Source organism: Pongo pygmaeus, chromosome 7 (assembly GCF_028885625.2).
Source record: "Pongo pygmaeus isolate AG05252 chromosome 7, NHGRI_mPonPyg2-v2.0_pri, whole genome shotgun sequence".
Classification (NCBI taxonomy): Eukaryota; Metazoa; Chordata; class Mammalia; order Primates; family Hominidae; genus Pongo; species Pongo pygmaeus.
Genome location: NC_072380.2, coordinates 145,986,828 through 146,012,227, shown reverse-complemented (window position 1 = coordinate 146,012,227; position 25,400 = coordinate 145,986,828). Strand labels below are relative to the sequence as shown.

The following is a 25,400-nucleotide window of genomic DNA, read 5'->3' as shown; positions in this document are numbered from 1 at the left end:
CTAAAAATACAAAAAAAAAAAAAAAAAATTAGCTTAGCCAGACATGGTCGTACATGCTTATAATCCCAGCTACTTGGGATTCCTTGAAGCCGGAGATTCCTTGAACCCGGGAGGCAGAGGTTGTGGTAAGCCAAGATTGTGCCATTGCACTCCAGCCTAGGCGACAAGAGTGAAACTCCATCAAAAAAAAAAAAGAAAGAAAAAGGAGCACATGACTTATTTCTAGCCAAAAAGATGTAAGGGGAATTCTGCTGAGAACCTCTGGGATAAAACGTTTCCTCTGAAAAAAGAAAGAAGCACTGGAGGGGAAAGCCCTTTACCTCCTTCCCCATTTGCCTCCAGCATGAGATGCTGTTGGGGATTGTGTGTGATGTCTGGAGCTGTGGCAGCCATAATATGTCAGTGAATTGAAACACCACTCATGTGCTGAAGATGGCGAAGAGGATGGTTGGAAAGAGTCTGGGTCCTTAATGACATTACTGAGACACTGACCAACCCTGGGACCATCTACTTATCGAGTTTCCTTTGGTTAAGGCCTTTTAGTTCAATATTTAGGTGCTTTCACTGAACCATCCTAACAGAGACTATAATGCAGGTTGGAGGCTAGTCAGGGCTTTCAGTGCTATCAGTAGGTTTTGTAGGACACACAACATGGCCTTAGGCCTATATTTTGTAGTCCATACAGTGCATGGAAACAGAGAAATGGGAAAATCTGAGTTGGACTCTGATTCTCCTCCTCTTCACCATGTGAATTCAGGTATAGTGTAAGTCTTTCTGAGCCTCACCTTCCACATTTGCAAGATAGGACAACAATCTCAGCCTGCAAATCATCATTAATTTGCTCTGAATTCAAATAACATGATGGGTGTGAATGCATTTGATGGCATGCCATCTAAATGAACAAGACTGTTAACCAGCTCCACTTGCTTTTACTTTGTGTGAAGTGTGTGTCCGTGTGTGTGAAAGGGGGTGGAAAGACAGAATGTTTTAACCAGAATATTTGCCTTAAATATGTGTCCCTTAGGAGACATGCTTATCCAGGAATCCAAATCATCCCAAAGTTGGGGCAATTCTATCACCTTGCACCAACCCCCTCTCACATTTAATCAAGTTCCATCAGTTCTACTTCCTCCAGGGCCTGCGGCTCTGTTTCTTGCCCCAGCTCCATCCTCACTGTCTTGCTTCAGAGTGCATTGCTTCTCGCTGCACCCATTCCAGTTGGTCTTCTACCTCCACTCTGGAACCTTTGTGAGTGAGTCTTTTCTATCACTCAGGTGGGACTATGCCACCTGGGGCCTGCTCTTGATGGATCCCCATTTTTTGTGTCACTGTTTGCCCAGCATTCTCTCCTTCTGGAGGAGCAAAGTCCTTGTTTCTCCAGCAGCCAGCACAGGGCCTGGTGCATAACAGATGCTCATAAACATTTGCTGAATGGAAACAGCAGCCTGGGATTCAAACCTTAGAAAGATTATTAAGATATAGTTGGTGTTACCCACGAATTGCCTTGGATTCACACATTAGAGTCAACAATGCTTCACTGCATGTAGACACTTTATTGAAGGTAAGTGGCTATTTTAGAGAAAAAGATGACCATAGTGGGCAGCCTTGGGTGAGGTTTTTGGGGAGCTCAAGGGCTGGTCACTTGCTGTAGCTCTTAGAGCCTGGTTCCTGGAGGCTTAGGAGATCTTCTCTTAGCCCAGATCCAGCTGTCAACTCCTCCTCTTCACTCTCTGCTGACTGCCCGCCCTTGGCTCCATCTGAAACAGAGGGGCAAGGAAGGTTGGTCCAAGCCAGATTAGGACTTCTCTTCTCTGGTCCCTTCCTTTTGTCCCAAAGAGACCCCAGCCTCCAGTGGGCATTTCTTGTTAATGCCCTTTAGAAGGAACTTTCCACTGGCTGAGGTGCCAGATTCGTCTCCTGGCTATAGGGACATGCTAAGGGTACGATGGTACTTGGATTCGTTGTTAGCAGACAGACACTTGGCCTTGGAAGCTAAAAGCAGAGTTGAAAATCTAAACTATAGCTGGACAAGATCCCTTCCCTGTTTAACGGCCCACTTCCATTTCTCTGTACCTGAAAAACTCCTGTCATTCTAAAAACCACAGCCCAGCATCACCTCTCCTGGGGACCCTTCCTAGAGCCTCCAGGGAGGAGTGAGTCCTCCTTCCTCTGGGCTCCTGCTCACTCAGACACAGGTTTCCATCATGGCCCCAGGAAAGCTGAGGGCCATCCCCTGGGTTGTGTCACTCACATCTGCTATTCCAAAGCTTCCTAAGGGCATTGTGTTTACTTTCTATTCCCAGTGCCTTCGTTATGATTTATTTTCTCTCCTTAACATCTCTGCCACAGGAAGAGGTAGAAATGCCCACTTTTCCCCTGGCTAGAGTTACTTCTCCAAGATTTTCTATCTAGGCCTTCAAGGACTGTGAGGATGAGGTTCAAGACACTCCCTTCTCTTCCCATACCACATTCTAGGCTGGAAGCCTTGATGTTGGTTCACCATTCTACCCCCCACAGACCTTCTCTCCTAGTCACCCCTCTGCCCTCTTCCTGTGCCTCTCTTTCTTTTCCTTCCAGCCCTACATCAGAACAGGAGGCCCTTGGCAACATGGAGCTCCCCAGACCATGAACAACTCACAGGAAGGGGCTGTGCCATTGGCACTGGTGACCCCTTGGCTCCAATGCACGCAGTACAGGTCTCATGCAGTGAGCATAGCAGATGCTGAGATCAACACCCAGCTCCCTCCACTTGTCCCAGGGCTTTGCTACCTGCAGATGCCTTCAGAGATGAGATGTACTTGGACCAGAAGGAGCAATCGGCTTTCTTCAGGCCCTGTCGACTGGGGAGCAGTGCACTGAACTCTTTGTAGTTCTCTCCGCCAGCACGGGGTACAAAGTCAGGCCAGGGGGTTGCAAATGTGGGTACTTTCCGTGAGAACTCATAAGGGTAGTTGGGATTTCTGGGCAAATGAGAAGAAAGAAATATCCATGAGGGAAATTTGTCTTTCCTTGCATCACCTGAATCACTTCCCACTTGCACTTGGTATCTGAGGGACAATTCATGTATCTGTAGGTGTCAAGGCTGCATGTGAACTCCCCAAATCTGGCTTCTGGGGTTGTGATCTTGACTGCACTGCAAAGCTAGCACTGCAAAGCTAGGCCATTTCTGGGCGAGGAAAGGTGTTGAGGTCATGACCTGGTAGCATTACTCAGGACCTAGCGCTGCCCTTCTGTTTTTGTGAATGTTCAGGAGATCACTGTGCTCTTCTCTTTCCTAATGTCCTCAGATCTAGACACCATAGTTAGCCTTTGGAATGTCCTTGCTTGTCCAAGGCCCAGGCAGGAGGGTGAATCTGTAGGCCAGCTGCCCCATAAAGGGGATATCAGACCTGTTCAGATAAAGGCTCCTTCCCAAACTTGCTGCCCAGGCCCATCTTCCGGCATGTCTTGCCATGTAGCCTAAACACCAGCCCTGCAGCCACCTGACATTTCCCAGATAAGGTGTGTCCTCTCATCCCCACTGCATTTGCCCAGACCTCCTTTCCTGGAAGTGTCTTCTTCTTCTTTGCTTGTATAAATATTCTATTTATCCCCCAAGGCCCAGCTTAACTGTGACTTCCTCAGTGAAATATTTTCTAAAACCCTAATTACAAGAAATGTGTTTTTCTGCTCAACTCCCATAACAAACTGCATAAAGCTTTATTTTCTCCTGCTTTGAATTATGGTTCATTTTTCTGTTTTCAGACTATTAGTAGCTGGCAGCTGGGTCATGACTTTTGCACCTTTTTATCTTTCCAGGGAACCTAGCACAGTTCTAGGTAATCAACTCACATCAGGCAAAAAGATAAAAGGAAACAGGTAAACTACCATGAAGAGGAAAGAGCAGGAACCAATTCTGCAGGTGGGGACAGCGAATATACTTCATTGGACTGGAGTACAGGCAGGCGAGGAAGAGGAAGAGCCTCAAGGTGAATAAAGGAGGGCCCTGAGCATTTCAACTTAAGCTGAAAACCCAAGGCACTGGTTGGTATTCCCCTCTGTGGAGAGAGAGTGGCTCTCCTCCAAGTAGTTTTCCCTCCAGGGGACATTCGACATGCTTGGTTCTCAAAACTGGGCTGAGGTGGGCACCACTGGCATCTGGTGGACATCTAGAGGCCAAGGATGCTGTTAAACATCCTACAATGCACAGGACATAGCCAAGATTTATCCAGCCCCCAATGTCAATAGCACTAAGGTTGAGAAACCCTGATCTAGAGTCATTGAATGCAGCTGGTATAATTAGAGCTTTTCTTCATGAAGATTAATGTATGCGAAAGCAGTTTTGGCTAGGAGAGGGTGACTGAGACAGGGAGGCCAGTGGCTGGTGATTATAATGTCTACAGAGGAAAGGATGAGTCCATCGATGCAAATTGGGTCTTTGCATTCTGCTTGAAGGAAGGGGGAGGAAAAGCACAGTGACAGAATTCAGAACAAGTGGCCCAAAATTACCCCGATCTGATGAAGTGGGAGAAGTACTGCATGATTTTCAGCGACAGGCTCTTCTCCTCCAGAGAAAACTGCCCCTCGTAGGCTGGGTAGAAGGGAAGCCCAAAGGCAAACTGAACATCCGCCAGCAACTCCAGGCTGAGAAAACAGAGGAAAAGCAGCAGCAAAAGGTCAAGAAAAAGTAAACTACTCAAAAACGCAAATAAACAAACAAAAATATTTCTTCCAAAACCAAGACTTTCCCTTCTTTACATCATATCTAAGGATCCTGTTTAGTGCCCAGTTGAGTGGAGATTTGGCTTGGCCTAAATTTAGTCCAGTGGCCCCTTGGGGGCAGATCCACGGCGTGTCTGTTGCTAAAGTGAGACCAACACTGAACATTTAGGTCTCTGGAAATAATGCCTGCGAGAAACCTCCCAACACAATGATTTTTGGGTCATATTCTAACCACGATACTTACGGTATCACTGGATATTGGTGTTCTTCTAGTTACTGAAAAAGCAATAATGAAAGTAGCTTGTATTTGAGCACATTCTCTGCACTAGCCCGTGTTCATATACAACTCACACTCTTATGACTCTTCAAGGACGACATTTATCCATGAAGCCCACCCCAGCACAGTTCCTGGCAAATAGGAGTTATTCAATAAATACATGCTAGACTGGATTAAATATCTAGGAGGCAGCATCCTGGTGGGAATAATGAGTTGGAAGCCAGTCCACTGGTGGGAATGGCCTGGGCTGGAGCTGGTGCTGAGGAGCCTAGTACATGTGCCGTGGAGTGAGCACTGGGAACCAGGGAGAGTGGTAGAGTGGAAAAGCCAGGATGAATTTCACCACTGCATAGTAAAGAATCAGGCTTTGCCCAAAGAGAGGTCTGGACTGCCTTTGGCTTCTGGAAGGTGAGTCATACCCCACTGCCGGTCTTGTTGACGCTGTCTTGTTTCTCAATCACCACACTCCCTCTGCGGCGGCGACAGACAAGCCAGGAGACCCAGGGTTAATAGGGGGCCCCCTCGTCTTTCTTCCTCCAGTGATGTGTGGCCGACTTTCTCCCCACTGGGGCTTAGTCCTTCTCCTCACAGTGGGATGAAAGGTTCAACAGCCTGTTTCTCGGGAGGGCCTTCTGGAAAACTGGCTGTATTAATTCTCTATTGCTGCCCTAAGAAATTACCACAAATTCAGTGGCTTAAAACAACACAAATTACTATCTGACAGTGACTGGAATTCAGAAATCCAGGATGGGTCTTAGTGGACTAAAATCAAAGGGTGAGTGGCCTGCATTCCTTCTGAAAGCTCTGGGGAGAATACTTCTCTTGACCATTCAAATTTGTGGCAGGATTCAGTTCCTCGAGGTGGAGGACCCAGGCCCCCGTTTTCCTGCTGGCTACAAACTGAGGGCCACTCCCAGTCACTAGAGGCTGCGGATCAGAACCGCCTTCCTCCATCCTCAGAGTGGCCAAGTCTTTCCGATACTGCATTTCTTTGGAACACTCCCCTGCTTAGAGCACTCATGTGATTAAATTAAGCCTACCAGGATAAGCTCCTGTCTCAAGGTCTTGAACCTTAGTCACACCTGCAAAATTCCTTTGCCATGGAAGGTAACATATTCACAGGTTTCAGGGTTTAGGATTTGGACATTTTGCGGGGGTATAACTGCTACCACAATAGCCTGGTCTACTGTTTCCTCCAGAGGAAGCTGCATTCCAAGCATTCTAGTGAACAGAAATAAACTTTAAAGGCCAGAGTGCTCTGTTGAAACCCCAGCTCAGTCACTGACTAGTGTGCAATCTTGGACAAGCTGTCTAATGTCTCTGGGTCTGAGTGTCCTCCTCTGTAAAATGGTGACACAATTATGCTTATTTCAGATGCTGAACGAGGTTTAGCAATAAAATATTTTTAATCTCTCTGACCCAGTTTCTGGCTCATATACTCATTTCCTTTTTGATTAACTGAGAGAGAAATCTGAAAGCTTAAGAGTGGGAGTCCTTAACTTGTGGGAGGTTGGGGAGGTCCCATTGTAGGGTTTTGGAGATCCACAAGTTCCCTAAAATTACACATAAAATGCTGTTAAGTGTATAGGTGGATCTCTCTTGAGAGATGTTTCATATCCTCCATCACATTCTCAAGAAAGTCACGTGTTGACAAATATTTAATAATCAGCTGGGCGTGATGGCTCATGGCTATAATCCCAGGACTTTGGGAGGCCAAGGCAGGTGGATTGCTTGAGCTCACGAGTTCAAAACCAGCCTGGGCAACATGACAAAATCCCATCTCTATAAAAAATTCAAAAATTAGCTGGATGTGTGCTGTTTGCCTATAGTCCCAGCTACTTGGTGGGGTGAGGCAGGAGGATCACTTGAGCCCAGGAGGTCGAGGCTGCAGTGAGCCACGATCGTACCACTGCACTCCAGCCTGGGTGACAAAGTGATACTCTGTCTCAAAAATAGAAAAAAGTTTAATAATTGATTCTCTGGGGGAAAGGAAATCCTATTTGTAATATTCGCCAATTTTTACAGTGTAAATATTCCCACCTTAGCCAACTTCAAAGTGATATCACTGAGCATGGTGCTGGGAAGCAATGTGTACCACCGGCTCTCATGAACTTGTATGAGCCAGCTCCAGGCCACCACTGTCTGTGACCTTAGAAAGGCCACAGATCACTGCTTTGGGGGAAAGGCCTGGCATTCCAGCCCATCCCGTCTGTTTAATTTGAGAGCCTGTTGTGTATGAGGATTTCTGCTTTGTTTTTTCCTTAGCAGAGCTGATCTCTATCAGGATGCAGGAGTTATTTTGAGCAGTTTAAGGGACATCTGGAGGAGGCACAAAGGGGGAGCCTCTGAAGAGGGAATCTGGGAGTCGAGGACCAAGTCCTCGGTGAATCTGGGCACTGGCTGGGGGTTCCAGGACCCTCTGGAGGAAGAAAAGGGGATTTGGATCCAGCAGCAGCAGCAGCAGAGGAGGACCCAGAAGAACATGCCACGGTCTAACAAGGTAAAAGGAGAGACTCAACTGAGTGACCGTGGTGCCCGCAGACTTGGGGTAGGCAGTTCATGTGTGCTCATGTGGCTTCATTGCCCTGCACTGTGTCTGATCACTGATAAGTCATAGGCCCAAACCCATGGCAGCTGTGTCAGTATATGGTCAGCCTGGAGGCATTTAGCTTTTACTTGTCGTCTGCTGTTTTTGGTAATCACATTGCAGTGGAACTTGCCCCTCATCTGACAGCTGCTCATCCTATGCCCAGGGCCAGATCTGAATCTTCTCCTTGTCACATGGAGAGGCAGACTTTGGGCTTGGGAAAGCTACCTGCCCAAGCTGGGCAAGCTCTGTTCAATTCCCACTTCCACTGCTGAATCTCTAAGCCTTGGTTTTCCTATCAGTAGAATGGGTCTGATCATCTCCGTTCAGCCTCCCATATGGTATATTGGATGCTCATAGATCGAGTGGGTGTAAATTCCTTTAAAAACTATAAGTTGCCACCCAAGGAAGAGTTAAGGTTGCTGAAGTTGATAAACTTACATTTAACCAGACTGTGGAAAGAACTGACCAGCCACAGAGCTCTGCGGATGACTCTCTGTGTGTGTGTGTGTGTGTGTGTGTGTGTGTGTGTGTGCGCGTGTGCACGTGCTTTTTTGTTTCAGTTTCAGGATTTGAATGCCGTCCAGTGAGGATGGTGGCAAATTAGAAAAGGGGTGTTGGGACTAATACCCTACTCCGCCCACAGTTGCCAAATGCCTAGTGTGCACTGTCCTCTGGATGGATGCTGAGGCTCAAAAGGTGGCCATTCTGTTGAGAAGCTCACATTCTAAAAAGAAAGTGCGATCAACCACTGCTTTTCAAAAATAAAATGTTGTGAGTTGTACGATAGATAGGTAGGTATCTATCAAGTGATAGAATTACTTACCAAGTACCATAAGAAGAGAGAGAAAGGAAATACCATTTATTCCGGGCAAGAAGATGGAAAGGAGTTTATGGAAACCAAGAGAGAGGAGGCCGCGGCGGACTTGTGCTTGGACAGATGAGTAGGGTTAGTGAGTGGACAAGGCGAGGAAGGGCATGTGGATAGCGACTCAGCACTTGTGCCATCACGGAGTGGGCTCTGTGCTCTGTATGGAGCAAGGAATGACAAGGGGTATGGCTGAGTACAAGGTGAGCCAGGGCAGGTGGGGGCTGGTGCAGGTGGCAGAAAACAGTCCCCAAGGCGCTGGCCTCACAGGTCCTGCTGAGAAGTGCAATTGGAACTTTTTCTAGTCCAGAAAAATCCAAAATCTGAAAACCACTAAACTGCATGCTTGCTAAGGTCTACTGGACTCTAATTCTTCGAAAGGTGTGACAGCCTAGACCAGAAGAATTGACGGTCATGTTTTAAAAGGGCTGGGAACCCTGGAGGTTTCTTAGCAAATGAGTTGTAAGTTGCATTTCTTTTGGAGGGATTACTAGAGGTGTGTAGGAAAAAAAAGACTAGAACTGAGAAATCCTAGGGTCACTGCAACTGTCCAGGAAAGACAGAACCTTTTCACATAATGTCTCCAAGCTTACCTGTCTGCCACACTGCTCATCATTAATCCTGCTGGTGCTGCTAAGGACCTGCAGGGAGGCTAAGCCTGCACCCCAGTGAGCCAAAAGCCTCATTTCAGAGATGATCCATTGCACAAGTTCTCAGCTTCCAGGATCAGGAGCCATAATCCATGAAAGTTTAGGCTTATCACGAAACAGGATGATGGAGGTACATCCATCCAAAGAGATGCACCTGGCAGTGGATTCAGCTGGGGAGGTGGGCTGAGCCTGGGTTCCCCTTATGGTGAGGTGAGGGTGTGAGGAAGGATCTTTCTTGACAGAAATAAGACACTGCTTTGCATGGAGAAGCCATTCTGCTGGTAATGGTGTGAAGAGGACTGTGCTGGAGATGGCACAGCACAGATGGGCATTCCAGCCCATCTGAATGGACTGATTTGAGAGCTTGCGCTTGCAGGGATTTCAGTCCCTGCTGTTCTGTCTGCAGGAAGTCTGTTGACCTCATCCCCATAAAATATACTCCCTTTTTTATCCCCAGCCAGCATCTCTCTCGATAGCTTCCTCCAAAGGAAATTAGGGAACAGGGAGGAATGAAAGTCCCTTTGCTTCCCAGGCTTTTGTTTTGTTTTGTTTTGTTTTTTGTTTGTTTTTAGAGGTTGAGGAAGTGTTAAATAACTTATGACTAGAAGCTTATAAGTGTGCCTCTCTTTGGGCAAATCTAATATGCAAAAGTTCAGATTCTGCATCTGAATTAATCAGGAAGTAATTATTTGCTTTCCAAATGGCTTGTGTTTTACAAGAGAATTTGCTATGCAATCCTTTAAAAATAAGCTCCCTAATGTACACTAAAGAGTGCAGTCCCACCCCCGGGCCCCAAAGGAGATATTTGCTGTAGTCCCCTAACTTCTTAAAGCTCAGCAGAGCTGTATGATATATTGTTTCACAGTAGACTCAAAACTTTCAACTATCTTGCTAGATTAACCTGAACATTTTATTCCCTCCATAAAGTATGATAACTGTTTCCCAGAAAAAAATGAACTTTCCAGGCCCTAAACATGCATCCTCAATAACTGTGCTGTGTGCTTACCAAGACCCAACTGTTTAAGTCATTGTATTTGTCATTGTGATTTTACATCTAATTGAATGTATTGAATACCATGCAGATACTCCATTTTCATGGATCCCAGACTGGAAATAATAGATCATGCACTATGTTTATGGTTTTGCAAGAAATTCAAAGGCAGAACTCCAAACCGCATTTTCCAGCTTAACCCTCTGATCCTGCACCAAACGAATGGCCAGGGGATGCAGATTTATGTGTTTAAAGTTAAAATAAAATATTTAAGGCATTACACCTATCTTATTCATTTTTCACAAGTTCTCTTCTTAATCGACTTTTCTGACTAACTGACCATCACATTAGATAACAGGGTTGATATTCTACATTCTATTATGTTTTGAAAAGATAATTGATGTTTCAGTGAGCCGTTCTGGATATGAATGAAAAGACCATTGTGCATTATATATATTTTCTTTAAAATCTGCAATGCCTTCTCATCACACTCAAACAAAATACTATCTCTCTGCTAGCCACAACTTACAAACTCCTATGTGAACTACAAGACCCATTTTTTTTCCCTCTGCACCTTCAACCACTCCCCTCCTCTTCAACAGGCTCCAATTCAAGTGCCACAATTCAAATGTCCTAGCGCATACTCAGCCTCATGATGAATTTCCATGGAAACTATGAACTCCACAGCTGGCCCAGCCCCCAGGCATCTTAAGATGAGAGGCTTCCATGTCCTCTCTGAAGTGGCTACAGCTCCTCATGCAATGTCTGGTACCAGAAACCATTTCAGTTGCGGTTGCTTTCTTTCAAAGACCTGTTGATCTCCAATTTGGATTCTTCCAGCATAATACACGAAGTAGCATTAGTAATGCTCCAGTTCCCTGGCCTTCTTTATCCTCAAATATGCCAAGCCCTTTCCCACCTTAGGGCCTTGGCCTTTGATGATCTTTCTTTTGGGATTTCTCACTTCTATGTGAGGATAACACACCTTCTTATTTCTCGGTTCTCAGCTCAAATGTCACCTTTACACAAGGTTCTTTTCTTATTACTGACCACGTCACCCTAGTGGACCTCCTTCCTAGTGCTGTTATCTGAACATATGCTGCATGTTGATGTGTGTATTGTCTATTCTGTACACACTATTCCTAGATACCCATCAGCCCCATACGCGACTATAGTCTTTGTCCCAAGAAGGCAGCTCTTCTCTGCCCTGCAGGTTTCTCATTTCTAGGACCTGGAAGGGGATCTGCAGCATAGACGGCGTTAGGTAAATCTCTGTCAAATCAATGTTGAAGAAGATATATAGTGCAAACCCTATTATGTCAAGGAGTTGGAGTAATCAGTTTCAGAAAATGATTTATTTTCATCTACACTGGGAAATAATCCTACAGGATGTAGCGAGGCTGATGGATTCAGTTCAATAATCTATCCACTTTGTATTTTCTTTGGTTTGTTAATTCCAACAAACTCAAGACAGTCAACTAAAGATAATATTTTGAATCTGGAATGTTAAAAGCCTCTGGAATGCACAGTAGTGTCTAGAATGCAAGTGTAGTGGTGTACAAAACGCCTTGAGTCTAGAATTTACAGCTTTGTTTTCCAGGGTTGGGACAAGTTATCAAGGAGGAACATTATTGCCTCTTTAGTCATTTTGAATCTTTTGTTTTCTCTCTCAGAGCCTCAGTTTTCCTAAAACGAAAAAAACTCTAGCTACCTAACATTGAACATCTGCAATACACCAGATGTTTAATGTACATGATCTTGAGTATTCATACTATGAAGTAGATATAGCTATACCTATTTTATGGGTGAGGAAATTGAGGTAAAGGGATTTGTTTAAATGCAAACAGCTAATAAATGGTAGATATGCGACTAAAACTCTAGTTGATTTAATCTCAAAGGATGTGCTGTTTCACTAGATTGGGCTGCCTCTGCCAAAATGAAAGACCAGTCTAACATCCTCTATGGGGCGTGAGTAGATGTTTAATCCCAAGAGCCATACCCCAGCCCCCACTATTCCATTCAAATAAAAGTTAAATGTGGTCTTGTTGAAACATCTTCCACACCACCAGGATGTAGGAATGACATCCCAGCACCCTGGAGGCCAAGACCTTCAGAACAAAGACCAGATGCAGCACACAATCAAGTGCCATAGCACACACTCAGCCTCATGATGAATTTCCATAGAAACCATGAACTCCACAGCTGGCCCAGCCCCCAGGCATCTTAAGATGAGAGGCTTCCACGTCTTCTCTGAAGTGGCTACAGCTCCTCATGCAATGTGTGGTACCAGAAACCACTTCAGTTGTGGTTGCTTTCTTCCAAGGACCTGTTGATCTCCAATTTGGATTCTTCCAGCATAATACACGAAGCAGCATTAGTAATGCTTACTTAATCAGTGTTCACTCTCTGCCAGGCAGTTAGGCCCATAGGCGAGGCTGTCTGTATGCCTTGTCTTCTTTAATCTTCACACACTTCATAGTAAGCATAAGTGCTATTACTAGCTCCACTACACAGATGAGAAAACCAACTCTTAAAGAGGCACACAGAAAGTGGCAGAGCCCTTGAAAGACAGGAAACAGCAGAGAACAAACCGGGGCTCTCTTCTACACTTGCTGGGGCCCAGAGCACAGGCCAGGGCTGGGGGTGCGGTCCCCAAACCTGGCCACAGGGTCTGAGTCCTTTGTTCATGAGCAGCAGAGGACACAGATGGGGCTCTTCCTGGGAATGATACCTGGACCTTTAAAGGCCAGTGTGTCCTTTGAAAGGGGCTGTTTAGAGAGGAGGACATCACCGGTGAGTCAAAGAGATGGAAATACCAGAGACGGGCAGGGAGGGAAGGGTCCCAGCAGAATAAGCAGAATAAGCAGGTGGCACCTTGAAAAGTACCTGGGCAAGTGACAGGAGGCATTAGAGAGAACACAGGAAGCATTAGAGAGAATGCCCAGGGCCTCAGACCTGGAAGAGACAGCAGGCCAGAGCCCCTCTGCATGTGGACCTGGAGGCCTGTTGGCCTTCTAGGTCAGCTTTGTCACAAAGAAGCACTGAAGCCACCCCTCTGTTTCTCTGGCACACTCCATCTGCTTGAGGGGGTTCCAAGGGGCCAGGGACAGCATCTTGGCAGGGGACATCCTACATTGATTCAGGGGTACTGTCTGGGAGAGGGGTTGCTATTTCCTTTCAGGTACTGTTAGTAATAACTTCAGTTCTAATAGATTCCAGCAGTGGTTCTCAACCAGCAAGGATTGTGTCCCCAGGGAACACATGACAATGTCTGGAGGCATTTGTGGTTGGCACAGCTTAGGGGGACTGGGGCTGCTGGCATCAGGTGGGTAGAAGCCAGGGGTGCTTCTTAACATCCTTCAATGCACAGCACAGCCTCCCACAACAAAGGGTTATCCGGCCTCAAATGTCAACAGTGCCCAAGTTGAGAAGCCCTGGATTATAGGGCTCGCTGGAAATCCCACTTCCTAAAACAGAGGGCTCCAGAGACAGAGCATGGGAGAAACTGGCTCAAAGTTTCTTCAATGATCGGAGATGAACAGGAGAAAGCTGGTGAGTTTTTTTCTCTCATCAGTAGCCTTGGAAATCAAAGCTGCCAGGTATTGTACACACAGATACACATACATGCACACACTCACACGCAGACACATTCATGCAACCCAGATGCCGGCTCTGGGCTAAAAACCATGCAGGCAGTGTCCCCCAAACCCTCCCACAGCCCTATGGAACAGGACCTGTTATTCTCTCCAGATATAGGTGAGGCTACATGGAGGCTGAGAGGTTAAGTGACTTGCCCAAGGCCACACAGATAGTAAGTGGACTTGGCCATTGTAGGCACTCAATAGGGTTTAGGATAAAGTTGGAGCAATTGAAAGAAAGCTAGAGAGATGGCAGGGAACAGCACATGGGTCCAGACTGCCACTCACTGGCTCAGGGACGGGGAAATCATCTGCTCACATCCCTGGGCTTTTGTTTCTTTACATATAAAATGAAGGAGCTAGACGATCTCATCTTCTATATTCTATGATTCTTTGAATCTGAATCTGAAACGGGAACCTTCTTCTCACACTAGAGATTTTGATTTCCCTGTCTCCTCTCCATCTGTTATGCCTATTCTTTCCCCATAGAAGTTTGCCCTCAATTTCAGGAATGAAAATCTCATCTATAATCCAGGTGCAGAGTAAGAAAACCACACTATTCTGTGGTCAGTTTACAATAGTCTATAAGAAGGCAATAATTCATTGTATTTTTTTTCACTAGCTGTTGCCAGGAAAGCTAATATATGCTAACAGAAATGGAGGTACGAGACAGATGGCTGAAAATGTAACACACGTATATTTTAAGTATGTAGATTTGAGCCAGAAATAAAATGAGAGATGTGACAGCTCCAGGGCAGAGAGAGAGAGAGAGAGAAAGAGAGATGTCTTTTTGGGACAATAAGATAAACTTGCCAAAAATCAAATGAGTTAGTTTCTGTGAGTCATTCATTGATTCAATTATCTACTACATAGATGGCACCATATGTGATGGTGATGGAGAGAGGAGACATCTACACAGGGGGTTGTCAAGAATGTATTCTGATGGCCAAGAAGAACAGAATACTCTTAGCACTATTTGCCTGTCTCTGTTTTATGCAAAATTAGTGATTGTCACAACCTTTGAGATGGGTCCTATTATTATACCCATTTGCCAGATGAAGAAATTCAGTCACCAAAGAGGTTACATGACTTGCTTTAGGTCACTGAGCTGATAAGACTCAAGGATATGTTTTTCACCAAACTAGTAGATGCCAGCATCTCTGCTTTTGACCAGGGCATTATTTTGCCTCCATAAGAATAGCAATACCGCTACTATAAAATGTTTCAGTGGATCTGCGTGTCTCTTTCCTCCAAAAATGATAGAACTGAGAACTAAACAATGCCTTTAGGTGACTGTGTCCAGTAGTTTTTCATACTTTCTAAATTGAATAACATTGAAATGTTACTCAAAGCTCAGTCTGTGACACAGGGAGAAAGGGGCTGGGAGGGTCAGACCTGCCCCCTCCTCAAAGAGGCTCAGGATCCAGGCTGCCTAGAACCCAGTGAAGAATCCGTGCTTCAGACCTCTCTGGCCTCCCTACTCCCACTTGACGGGTGGCAAAACTGAGCCCCATAGAGCCTAAAAACTAAAGTAGAAAGGACTAATTCCTGACCATCTATCCTTTAGTATGATTTCCTGAGCACCTACTAAGTCCTCATCTGTGCCAGGAGGGTCACTGGGCTCTGAGGTGCAGAGAGCCGTGGAGCCACGGGAGGCAGTTATGAGGGTCTCTGCATGAACATGGCTCGGTTTCATGGGAGGTTCCCCGGGTCAGAGCAGTGGAACCCTGTCTCTAGGGACATGAGGACACTACTCAGCAACAGAGAAACCCACACTGGCCGTGGGAGTCTGAGGCTGTGATTCCACTCTGTTAGGATTGCTCCTTTGAGGACCACCCCAATCCAAGGTTCAAAATAGACCACTTTGGGCCATTGCCATTCAAGAGCCTGCTTGGCAGGCTCAGTTATTTTACAGAAAGGCAGTGTTATGGGTTGAACTGTGTCTCCCTCAAAAAGATATGTTGGGGTCCTTACCCCTAGTACCTTAGAATGGGACCTTATTTAGAGATAGGATCTTTATAGAGGTCATCAAGTAAAACTGAGGTCATTAGTGTGGGCCCTAACCAATATGGGTGGTGGGGACCTTGGATCCAGAGGCTGACATGCACGAAGAAGGACAATGTAAAGAAATACCGGACGAAGAACACAGACATCTGTGAGCCAAGAATCGCCTTAGGCCACCAGGGGCTAAGAGAAAGGCCGGAACACATCCTTCCCTAGCACCTACAGGGAGAGCATGCTCCTGTTGACAATTTGAATTCATCCTTGTGGCTTCCAGAATTGAGATAATACATTTCTATTGCTCTAAGCTGCCCAGTTTTGGTGGCACTTTGTTACAGCAGCCTATGAAAGTGATCCAGGTAGGGCCCAAGCACTATTGATTCTGACAGCAATGATATGAATGCTTTCATTTTGTTTTGCTTTGATTGTTTTCACCCTCATGTAGAAGACTCATTTCTTTTTTATTGCCACTGTAAATTCTGGGGTCCAACGGTATGTGCATATTTGTAAGGCTTTTAACGAACTTGCTGTGGGAGAGTTACACCTTTCATTGTAATCTCTGCCTTACATGTGAGGAAGGCAGAGAACCAGACAAAAGAGTCAGTGGATTGAGGGTGTATTCCTGAGAGCCCTGGCGAGGAGGACACTGCCAAGGCTGATTCTAGGAACATTTCCCATGCTGGGCCTCCCTCACCATGGGTGGCCATAGACCACTGGATTAGGTGGGTACCTTCATCTCCACCCAAACCACATGGCTCTCGTCATCATTCCTTCTCTCCCTCAATGCCTCCTTCCCAGAATCCTGGCCTACAACTTATTTTTCTTCTTACAACCTGGAGGCAGTTGCTTGAATCTGTAGGTCAGGCTGAAATTATAGTTCTAAGCAGAGAGACCGCGTGTTGGAGTGGAAAGAGTTCTGAGGCTCAGAGAAGCCGCGGGTGGGTTGCTGCTAACTAACCAGCTGCTTGTCCTCGAGGGAATCGTGTTGAACTCCTTGAACCTCAGACTGCTATGCTCTGAATATTTACGTCCCTCCAGAATTCACAGGCCGAAATGGAATCCCCAGTGTGTTCGTATTAAGAGATAGGATGCCTTTGGGGAGTAACTAGGTCATAAGGGTGGAGCCTTATGAATGGAGTTAGTGCTCTCATAAAAGAGGCCTTAGGGAACATGTTTGTCCCCTTTGCCATGAGAGAATGCAGAAAGAAGGTGCCACCTGTGAAGCAGTCAGCGAGCCCCCCACTAGACACCAAATCTTCCCATGCCTTGATCTTGGACTTCCAGCCTCCAGAACTGTAAGCAATAAGTTTACGTTGTTTATACATTATCCAGGCTAAGATATATTTACTATGGCAGGCTGAATAGACTGAGACACACTGCATATCTGTAAAACAGAGGTAACCATTTCAACCCTGCAGAGCTCACAAGGATTCTGGACATTTTTTTGTGACATGCTATAAAAACAGAAGAGTCTGTTTGGAGAAAGCAGGTGAATAATGGGTGCTCCAGGGAAATGAGAACACCTTGGGGACTGCATGAGTTTCCTGCAGCTGCTGTAGCAAATCACCATAAACTTACTGGTTTAAAACCATGGAAACTTTTTTCTCTCATAGTTCTGAAGGCCAGAAGCCCAAAACCAGTTTGAGCCAAAACCAAGGTGACGGCAGGGCCACACTCCCTCCCTGTGCTCTCCCAGTTTCTGGCTGCTACCGGCATTCCTTCCCTGTGGCCACATCCCTCCAGTCTCTGCCTCTGTGGTCACATTGCCTTCTCTCTTCTGTAGACAGCACTTCTCCCTCTGGCTCTCACCTATAAGGATACTTATGATTGCATTCAGGGCCCTCGCAGGGTAATCCAGGATTATCTCCCCATGCCAAGATCCTTAACTAAATCACATCTGCCCAGGTTCTGTTTCCTTATAAGGTAATGTTCCAGGTTCCAGGGATTGGGTCCTGATATCTTTCGGAGGCCACTACTCAGCTAAGGTATTTTACTATGGCAGCTCGAATAGACTGTGAGACACACTTCCTCTGTAAAACACAGGTGGCCATTTCGACCCTGCAAAATTGGGCTCTGAACTTTTTTTGTGGAGTGCTATAAAAATGCAAGAGTCTGGGCCAGGTGCAGTGGCTCAAGCCTGTAATCCCAGCACTCTGAGAAGCTGAGGCAGGTCGATCACTTGAGGTCAAGAATTCGAGACCAGCCTGGCCAATATGGTGAAACCCCATCTCTACTAAAAATACAAAAATTAGCCGGGAGTCATGGCACATGCCTGTAATCCCAGCTACTGGGGAGGCTGAGGCGGGAGAATTGCTTGAATCCAGGAGGTGGAGGTTGCAGTGAGCCGAGATTGCACCAATGCACTCCAGCCTGGGCAACAGAGGGAGACCCCGCCAAAAAAAAAAAAAAAAAAAAGGAAGAGTCTGTTTGGGGGAAGCAGGTAACTAATGAGTGCTTAGGAGAAATGAGAATGCCCTTTCTTTCCCGTAGTGGCAGTGAGGTCACTTGGAGAGCATTATTGGAGAATGGGAGGAAGGTGGCCAAATCACTGGTCATATCAATTATAGGGCAGGTAATAAAGTAGTCCCTGGTGAAAGGAGGACATAGGAAGGAGTCTATCTTGAGGTGGCCATTATTCAGCCTACTTTAGGGGCATCACTAACTGTAAAGATAAATGATGCATGTTTATAAGAGTTCCCTTGCCTTGCTAAGTAACACAGCATAAAGCCCTGTTATGGGTTGGATAACTTATGTTCCAGGTACTGTCAATGCCAACCCTAAGAGGAAAAATTATTAGCCTTATTTTGTAGGTAAGGATATTGAAGATTAGAGAGACAAAGAAAACTACCTATGATGGCACAGCAGGTATATGGTGTGGCTGGACCCCCACCTCTAAAGCTTCAGTCCTTTCACCCAGCTCCCTGTTGCCCATAAAATAGACCATGGATGTGAGTGATGAATGTTCTTGATCCCAGATGGCAGGCCTTGCTCCCATTCTTATATAAAATAAAACAATAATGCTCTTGCATCTTTTGGAGACATGTGTTCCCTGATGATCTGTTACCTGTGAATGCTTATTGGAGGCTGAGCACAAGGACACCACTACTTTCTTCCCCCTAGAGGAGTAGATTGTCTTGCCAAAGGCACCTCACTGTGATCTGATGTGGTTTAATGCACGAAGTCACTGCCTCAGTGGGAAGGGTTCTGGGGTTTTCCCACATAGATGAATGGCTCAGAACTGTAAGCTCATGGGGCAGTAGAACAGATAGCCCCATAGTCCTCCCTTCAAAGCACCGGTCATCCAAGTCCCCAGCTACCCTCTTTGCATTGTTCTTTCACTCTGAAGCTGAGATCACGTGCGTCCCTGTCACTTAGTCTCTCTGCTTCCTTTGTTCAGCTATTGGAGTTACGAAACCCAAATCTTTCTTTTCTTTTTCCTTTTAAAATATTTTCCTTGGCTTCTGGGAAACTCAGGGCTAAATTCTATGCTCATCGCTTGGCCCTTTCTTTATGGTTGGTTTTCTTTCACTTGCACCTTATTTCTCTTTCTCATTTCTTCATTGCACCTGATATTTTATTCTAAGGGAGCTGGAACCTATTCTGGACGTAAGAATGTTATATAAATCAAGCATGAATACAATTTTCCTTTGGTTGAAAAAAAAGCCTTTTTATACTTTGGAAAGTCAACGTCTTAAGCTAGTGCTCAGTCTCTGCAGGAATAAATATAGAGAGTAAATGAAAAAGCCTCCTCTCTCAAGTCAAATTAATCAATTAATAACTAACATTGCAGTTCTAAAGTGTGTCATCATCATTTGCAAAGCCTTTCACATCATTTTTTTTTAACTTTCCCCCCCTACAAGACAGTGAGATGGAGTGGCTACTACAATTATTTCTATTTCTCAGATGAGGAAACTGAGCCTTAGAGGGGATAAGTGGTGTGTCCCATGTGATTGAACTGGGACTTATCATTTGGTTTTACCTTCCTTTCTCTGCTTCCCTGCAGCTTCTTACCTGCCATGGCCATAGCTTTCAGGAGCATGGTACATGAAGACATTTCCTCGGGCCCTCTTTGCCCAGGCACTGGCCATGTCGATTATAGGGCAGATGATAAAGTAGTCCCTGGTGAAAGGAGAACATGGGGGGAGTCTGGTTAAACATGGCTCTATGGGCAATGGTGCTTGAAAAGGGCTTCTCCCAGCAAGGGGCCCCCTGGGCCTCCAACCTACCCCTGCCCAGGCCTACAAGAACACCTTCCTCCCATTCCCCAGCAATGCTCTCCAAGTGGCTCCACTACCACTTTGATGGGAGAGCCAGAGTATGGTAGGTATACAGTCCCCTCTGGTAGATGGTGGGCTCGAAAATTGGCATCCATGCTGATGTATTTTAGGCATCAAAAAACCCGTGAAATAAACATCTTCCAAGGACATCAATTTCACTTAAAGACATGGAAGCGAAACATTTTATAGTAACATAAATGCAATATACAGTGGAGTTAAATACAATATACTGTGGAATGGAACATAAAATCATTGTGCATTTTAAAAGAAGTCAGAGCCCGCAAAGATAGCTCAGGCATGTGGTACCCTTAGCTCAGCCCAGTGGCTCTCAGCAGGGGAGATTTTGCCACTCCATCTCTACCTCCCCCAGAGAACCCTTTGGCAATGCTTGGAGACATTCCTGGTTGTCACAACTGGGAATGGAAAGGGTTGTACTGGCATCTAGTGTGTGGGGGTCAGGATGCTGCTGAACATCCTACGGTGGAAAAGGGAGCCCCACAAGAAAGAAAGAAAGGTCCGATCCAAAATGTCCAGATGAGGAGGCCGAGAAATCTCCCTAAGTTATATATTTGCTCTGCCTTTGAGGGTAGCATGAATCAATTTCAGAAGCAGCAGCTTATAAGAGTGGGGCCCTGCATGTGCTGACGCACAGGCTATGTGCTTAAAGAGGCGGCCCCAGCCTGGCCAAGAGTCAGACAGACCCTGGCTGACCCTGGGCCCACCAGGTTTTCAATCCCATCTGCATTGCAGAGTAAAGGTGAGATACTCAGCAGTTCTTTTATCTCCTTGAATCTCTGTCTTCCCAGCTGAGAAGTGGGGCCAAGGGTCCCTACCTGGAAGAGGTTTTGTAATGCCCAAGTTTACTAACACCCATGGGAGTCCCTCAGCAAAAGGGGTGCCCATCTTCCTTTCCTGGTCATTGGGATAAAAGCCTTTGGTGAGTCTGCTGGGTGCTCGAGTCTTCCCAGGTGAGGCTCTGAAGTTGGGTGGGGCACTGTGGGCATCTTGAGGGCAGATGAAGCCAACTGAGTTTCCTCTCGTGCATCCTGAGGCATTGTGAGCAGGACAGACACAGGATCAAACCTATGGTAAGCATCACGCACTGGCAGGCCTGGGGTGGGACACTGCCCAGGAAACTGCCAAGGAGACGGGGCCAGGGCCTGAGTCTGTGCCAGAGAGAAGGAAGGCCTGAGCTAAGGTTGAGCTGGAGTTCGTCTTCTGAGTGAGGCCTCCCTTGGTGACATTGCTTTCCCTCAGTCTCAGCTCTCACCCCAGCACGCAGGTTGTCGTTAAGGTCAGATAAGGCAAAATTAAGGCAAGAACCTAGGTTTTCTGATCTCTAGCCCTGAGCTCTCTCTGCAATGTGATCTAGCCCAGTCCTGACTTGATTATAAGCCTCTCAGGGTCAGGGACTGGACATCTGAGAGTTCTTATGGTCCAGCCCAGGGCAAGGCCTCCCAAAATAGCTGTTGGCTGTTTAATCTAAAGTGGAGATCTCCACTAGAGGGAAAATTAAAGCCTTTTAGTCCGCAAGATCCAAGTGGGTGGTACGGTTTTATTCTGAGCCAGTGACCCTCCAGTTGGAAACCACAGGCTCCTGAGTGGAGAGACCAAGCAGGGCAGTGGGTCTCTAACACCTTCCAGCCCATCCCTTCCCAACAGGCTCCAGTTCAGCAAAGGATGCTGAGCCTTGACATTGGCTCTGTCCCCAGGGACAACAAGCAAATGGTCAGTGTGGGCCTCCCAGAAGGAGAGAGAAAAGGAGGCAGAGAATGCTAAAAGCACTCGCATCCCAGCCATTCTTCCCACTGGGAGTGGACAGCCCTCAGGAAACCAAGATGCATCGCCTGTGAAGGGACTCAAAGGTGACCTGAGAGCTGGAGTCCCCACTGTGGTCTCATCCTAAGGAGCTCAGAAGGAGGAAAGGACTGGAGCCCTGGTTATTTTCTTATTTCTATTCAAAAATCATTTCTTGTGCATCTGCTGTGCATTTCTATAAAAGTTCTCAGCCTCAGTGAGCTCATGCAGCACTAGGAGAGGGAGGCAGGTCTGTCCTGACAACCTCTGGGGCAGGGGGCGTGCTGCAAGAGAGGGACCCTGGGGACAGCAGCGCCTGGGGGCTGCAGCCTTTAGCCATCTTGGGGTGGGGGTTTGGCAGCCTTCCCCAAGTGAGAGAAGCTTGAGCATGAACAGGGACAAGGCATGTAAGCAGTGGATATAAGAAACAACGGGCCCCAGAGAGAGGGCGCAGGGCTGTGAGAGCTTGGGCTGTTCCTGTCTGGGGAGTGGTATCAGCCACAAAACCTCCCCACCTCCAGGCCTTTGCTTCCCACGTGCCAGATGAGCCCGGGCTGCGGGGTGGAATCAGCTGAGGGAGCTTTGAAAAATGCTGCCCCACTATGGGCCCTGTGTGTCACCTACCCTTTAAATGCCCCCATGTGCGCCTGATGGGCAGCCAAGACTGGGGGCACCGGGCTCAGTGAATGCAAGGCCAGGAGCATGGAAGGTTGTCCTGAGCGTTTGCTGAGCAGCTGCTTCAGGTGGAGCGTGCACCAGGCACCTCTGGCAAGTGCTTCGTCTCTGCCCTCCGACAGCTCCCTCATGGCCCAGGAAGAGCCAGAGTCACCCCTCATTTCTCCCATTGGCTTGGGGTTTCCTGGCAGCAGAGTCCACCCTACATGTCCTCCAGGGCTTCCTCTCAGCAGGGAAGCTCCCCATGCTGTAGGCCGAATGAATGATGCAGGGGAAACCTCAAGCACAAAGCCACGTGCCTTTATTTCTCATTCATGACCTGAACATCAACTGGGTCCACTCCAAAACATAGCAGTAGGAATCTGCACCCTCCTGCAGCTTAGCTTACCGGGTGGCATTCTCCAGAGCCCGGGAGAAGGAGGCGTAGTCATCCGTGGAGTGCTCCAGAGAGTAATACCATGTAGCAGCAGCCTCGACGCGGGCATCTGAGTCCTCGCCACCCAGGGAATTCTGCAGCGCCTGGTAAAAGGCTGTTTTGCTACTGGTCCGGCCTTGACTTTCCTCAAATTGCTAGAAAAAAACAAAAAGATATGAAATTCCCCAGCTGGATTCTGAAAGGTCCAAGTCAGTGTCCCTCAAACCCTTGCTCTAGAATTTTCTCTCTGGGAAGCAGTGGGGCATGGCATTAAACACAAGTGGAAGCCAGACTGTCTGAGTTTGAATCCCAGCTCTGTCTGCCTCCTTCTAGCTGTGTGTCCTTAAGCAAATGGCTATCCCCCTCTGTGCCTGCCTTCCCCATCTGCAAATGGGAATGCCTGCCACAGAGGATTATGGCAAGTAGTTAAAATGGTACCTGGCACTTAATAAGTGCTCCATTAATGTTAACCATTGTTGCAGTCTGAGAACAGGTCAAACCCCCAAGTTTCACTTGCTTTCCCGGGCTCCTTGCTCAGCCAACTCATGAGTAACTGTGTTTTGGTCATGTTAAGAGAGCTAAATTCAGTTTCATTCATGGACTCAGTCACTCATCATATGAATGCTTCATGCACACTTTCATACACATAGTTACACTTCACCAGGGCCAGCAGTGCCCCAGGCTTGGAGAAACAGCCACAAACATGCTGATCAAGCTCCCTGTCTCTTGGGGCTCACGTTCTAGTGGGCAGAGGTAGAAAATGAGCAAATAAATGTACGGTATATCAGGGAACAGGTGCTACAAAGAAATATAAGGCCATATAAGAAGCATAGGGAATGCTGGGGCTGGGGCTATTTTATATAGGATGCCCAAGGAAGGCACGCAGTTCTCTGGGGGATGTGTGTCCAGATGGGAGCAACTTTTTCTATTTTCTTTTCTCTGTCTTTCTCTTTCCTTCCTTCATGCTTCCCCTTTACTCTCCCTTCCCTCACCTTCTCTTCCCCTCCCCTTCTCTCTCCTTCTCTCTCTATTTCTCTCTGAAATTCCACCCTCTCTCTGTTCCTTCCTTGTTCTGGTGTTGCTGCTGTCTGCACTGTGGGAGTCTGGGGCCATTCACTGCCTTCCCCCAGGACCCAGTTTCCTCCTTTCTGAAGACAATGGGCAGGGGAAAGTCTGGGATGCAGCCCCTGGTGTGAGGCCCAGCCTCCTGGGCCCCAGCACAGTCCTGTGCTATGTGTTTACATATTTCTAGGACCTTATGTAAACGGTGAAACGTGCTTATCAGCACACTCTGGTGTGTTTAAATTGCTTCTCCAAACATTTACAAGCACACAGGACCTGTGATTAGAATTCCATCAATGAGCAATCCCTCCTGGGTAAGCACAGCCCCTCCTGGGTGAACACATCCCCTCCTGGGTGGGAACAGCCCCTCCTGGGTGGGCACAGCCACTCCTGGGTGAACACAGCCACTCCTGGGTGAACACAGCCCCTTCTGGTGGGATGGCTGACTCTCCACCCGGCTGAACGAGAAGCCAGGCTGAACCACCCTGTGGACTAAGTGATCCTTCAGGATGACCGAAGCCAGGAGGGCATGGAAAGAGGGCTTCGTTCTCATTCTATCAATAACATTTTAATTATTAGAAAAAAAAGTCTGGAGCAAATATGAAATTGAGAGATCTGAACGGTGAATCTGTGAATATTCATCGTATCAGCGATTTTTAAATATTTTGACCATGATCATGTAAGAAAGTTATTTTATACATAACAGAACACACATGGACATACACAGACACAGACCTGAAATAGCATTCACGAATAATGTTCACACTCCATACTCTTACCATCTACAATGCATCTGAGAGTTTCCATTCTATTCTACCCTAGTCTAGTCTAGCCTGTTCAAAAAATACTCACCTACAATCTATTATGTGGACTCTACAACCTGCTAATAGTTCAGGGAAAAAAACTGCATTATATTCTCTGTCCTTTTCTGCCTGGAATATTTCATTACAAAAATGATATTAGTAACCCACTGGCACCCCTCTTACTATTTCTAAATTTTGTGCTAAACATTTCACACATACGTTTCAAGGAAGCATCAAAATAACAAGGTGAATTGGGCACGATGTTACCCCATTTTACGAACCATAATTCTGAGGCTGAGAGAACCTACCTAGCTTGTTTAGGGTCACACAGACAGGACGCATGAGGCGAGATTTAACCCCAGGTCTTACTGCTGGTAAGAGACAGGCTCGTTCCCCCAGCTATAACTTAAGCAGGACCCCACATCAGAGCTGTGGACACTGGGACCTCAGCCCACGGAAGGATGGGTGGTTTTTGCCCATGAAGTGCCTGGCCCAGAGCAGTGAAAAGAGCATTGAGTTTGGAGTCAAAACTTAGGGTTCAAGTGCTAACTGCCAAATTTGGGGGGATCTTGGAAAATATATTTTTTCCTCTCTCTGAGCCAGACATCTTCCAAATGTGAATGTGTTGTGTGTATTCATATGGGCCCTGTTTTTGTCT

The 25,400-nt window shown here is 46.7% G+C and overlaps 1 protein-coding gene across 1 annotated transcript in view; it reads right to left on the bottom strand.

Moving 5' to 3' along the window:
• Positions 1-1,538: 1,538 nt before the first annotated feature.
• The window catches only part of TG (thyroglobulin), a 279,014-nt gene continuing 255,152 nt past the window's right edge, over positions 1,539-25,400 (bottom strand). The window contains exons 44-48 of the mRNA XM_054499133.2: positions 22,851-23,032; positions 19,725-19,832; positions 4,489-4,623; positions 2,770-2,960; positions 1,539-1,757 (exon numbers count right to left, since the gene is read on the bottom strand). Coding sequence (XP_054355108.2) covers positions 1,639-1,757; positions 2,770-2,960; positions 4,489-4,623; positions 19,725-19,832; positions 22,851-23,032 — 735 coding nt within the window. The 3' untranslated portion in view covers positions 1,539-1,638. The remainder of the gene's footprint in view (positions 1,758-2,769; positions 2,961-4,488; positions 4,624-19,724; positions 19,833-22,850; positions 23,033-25,400) is intronic.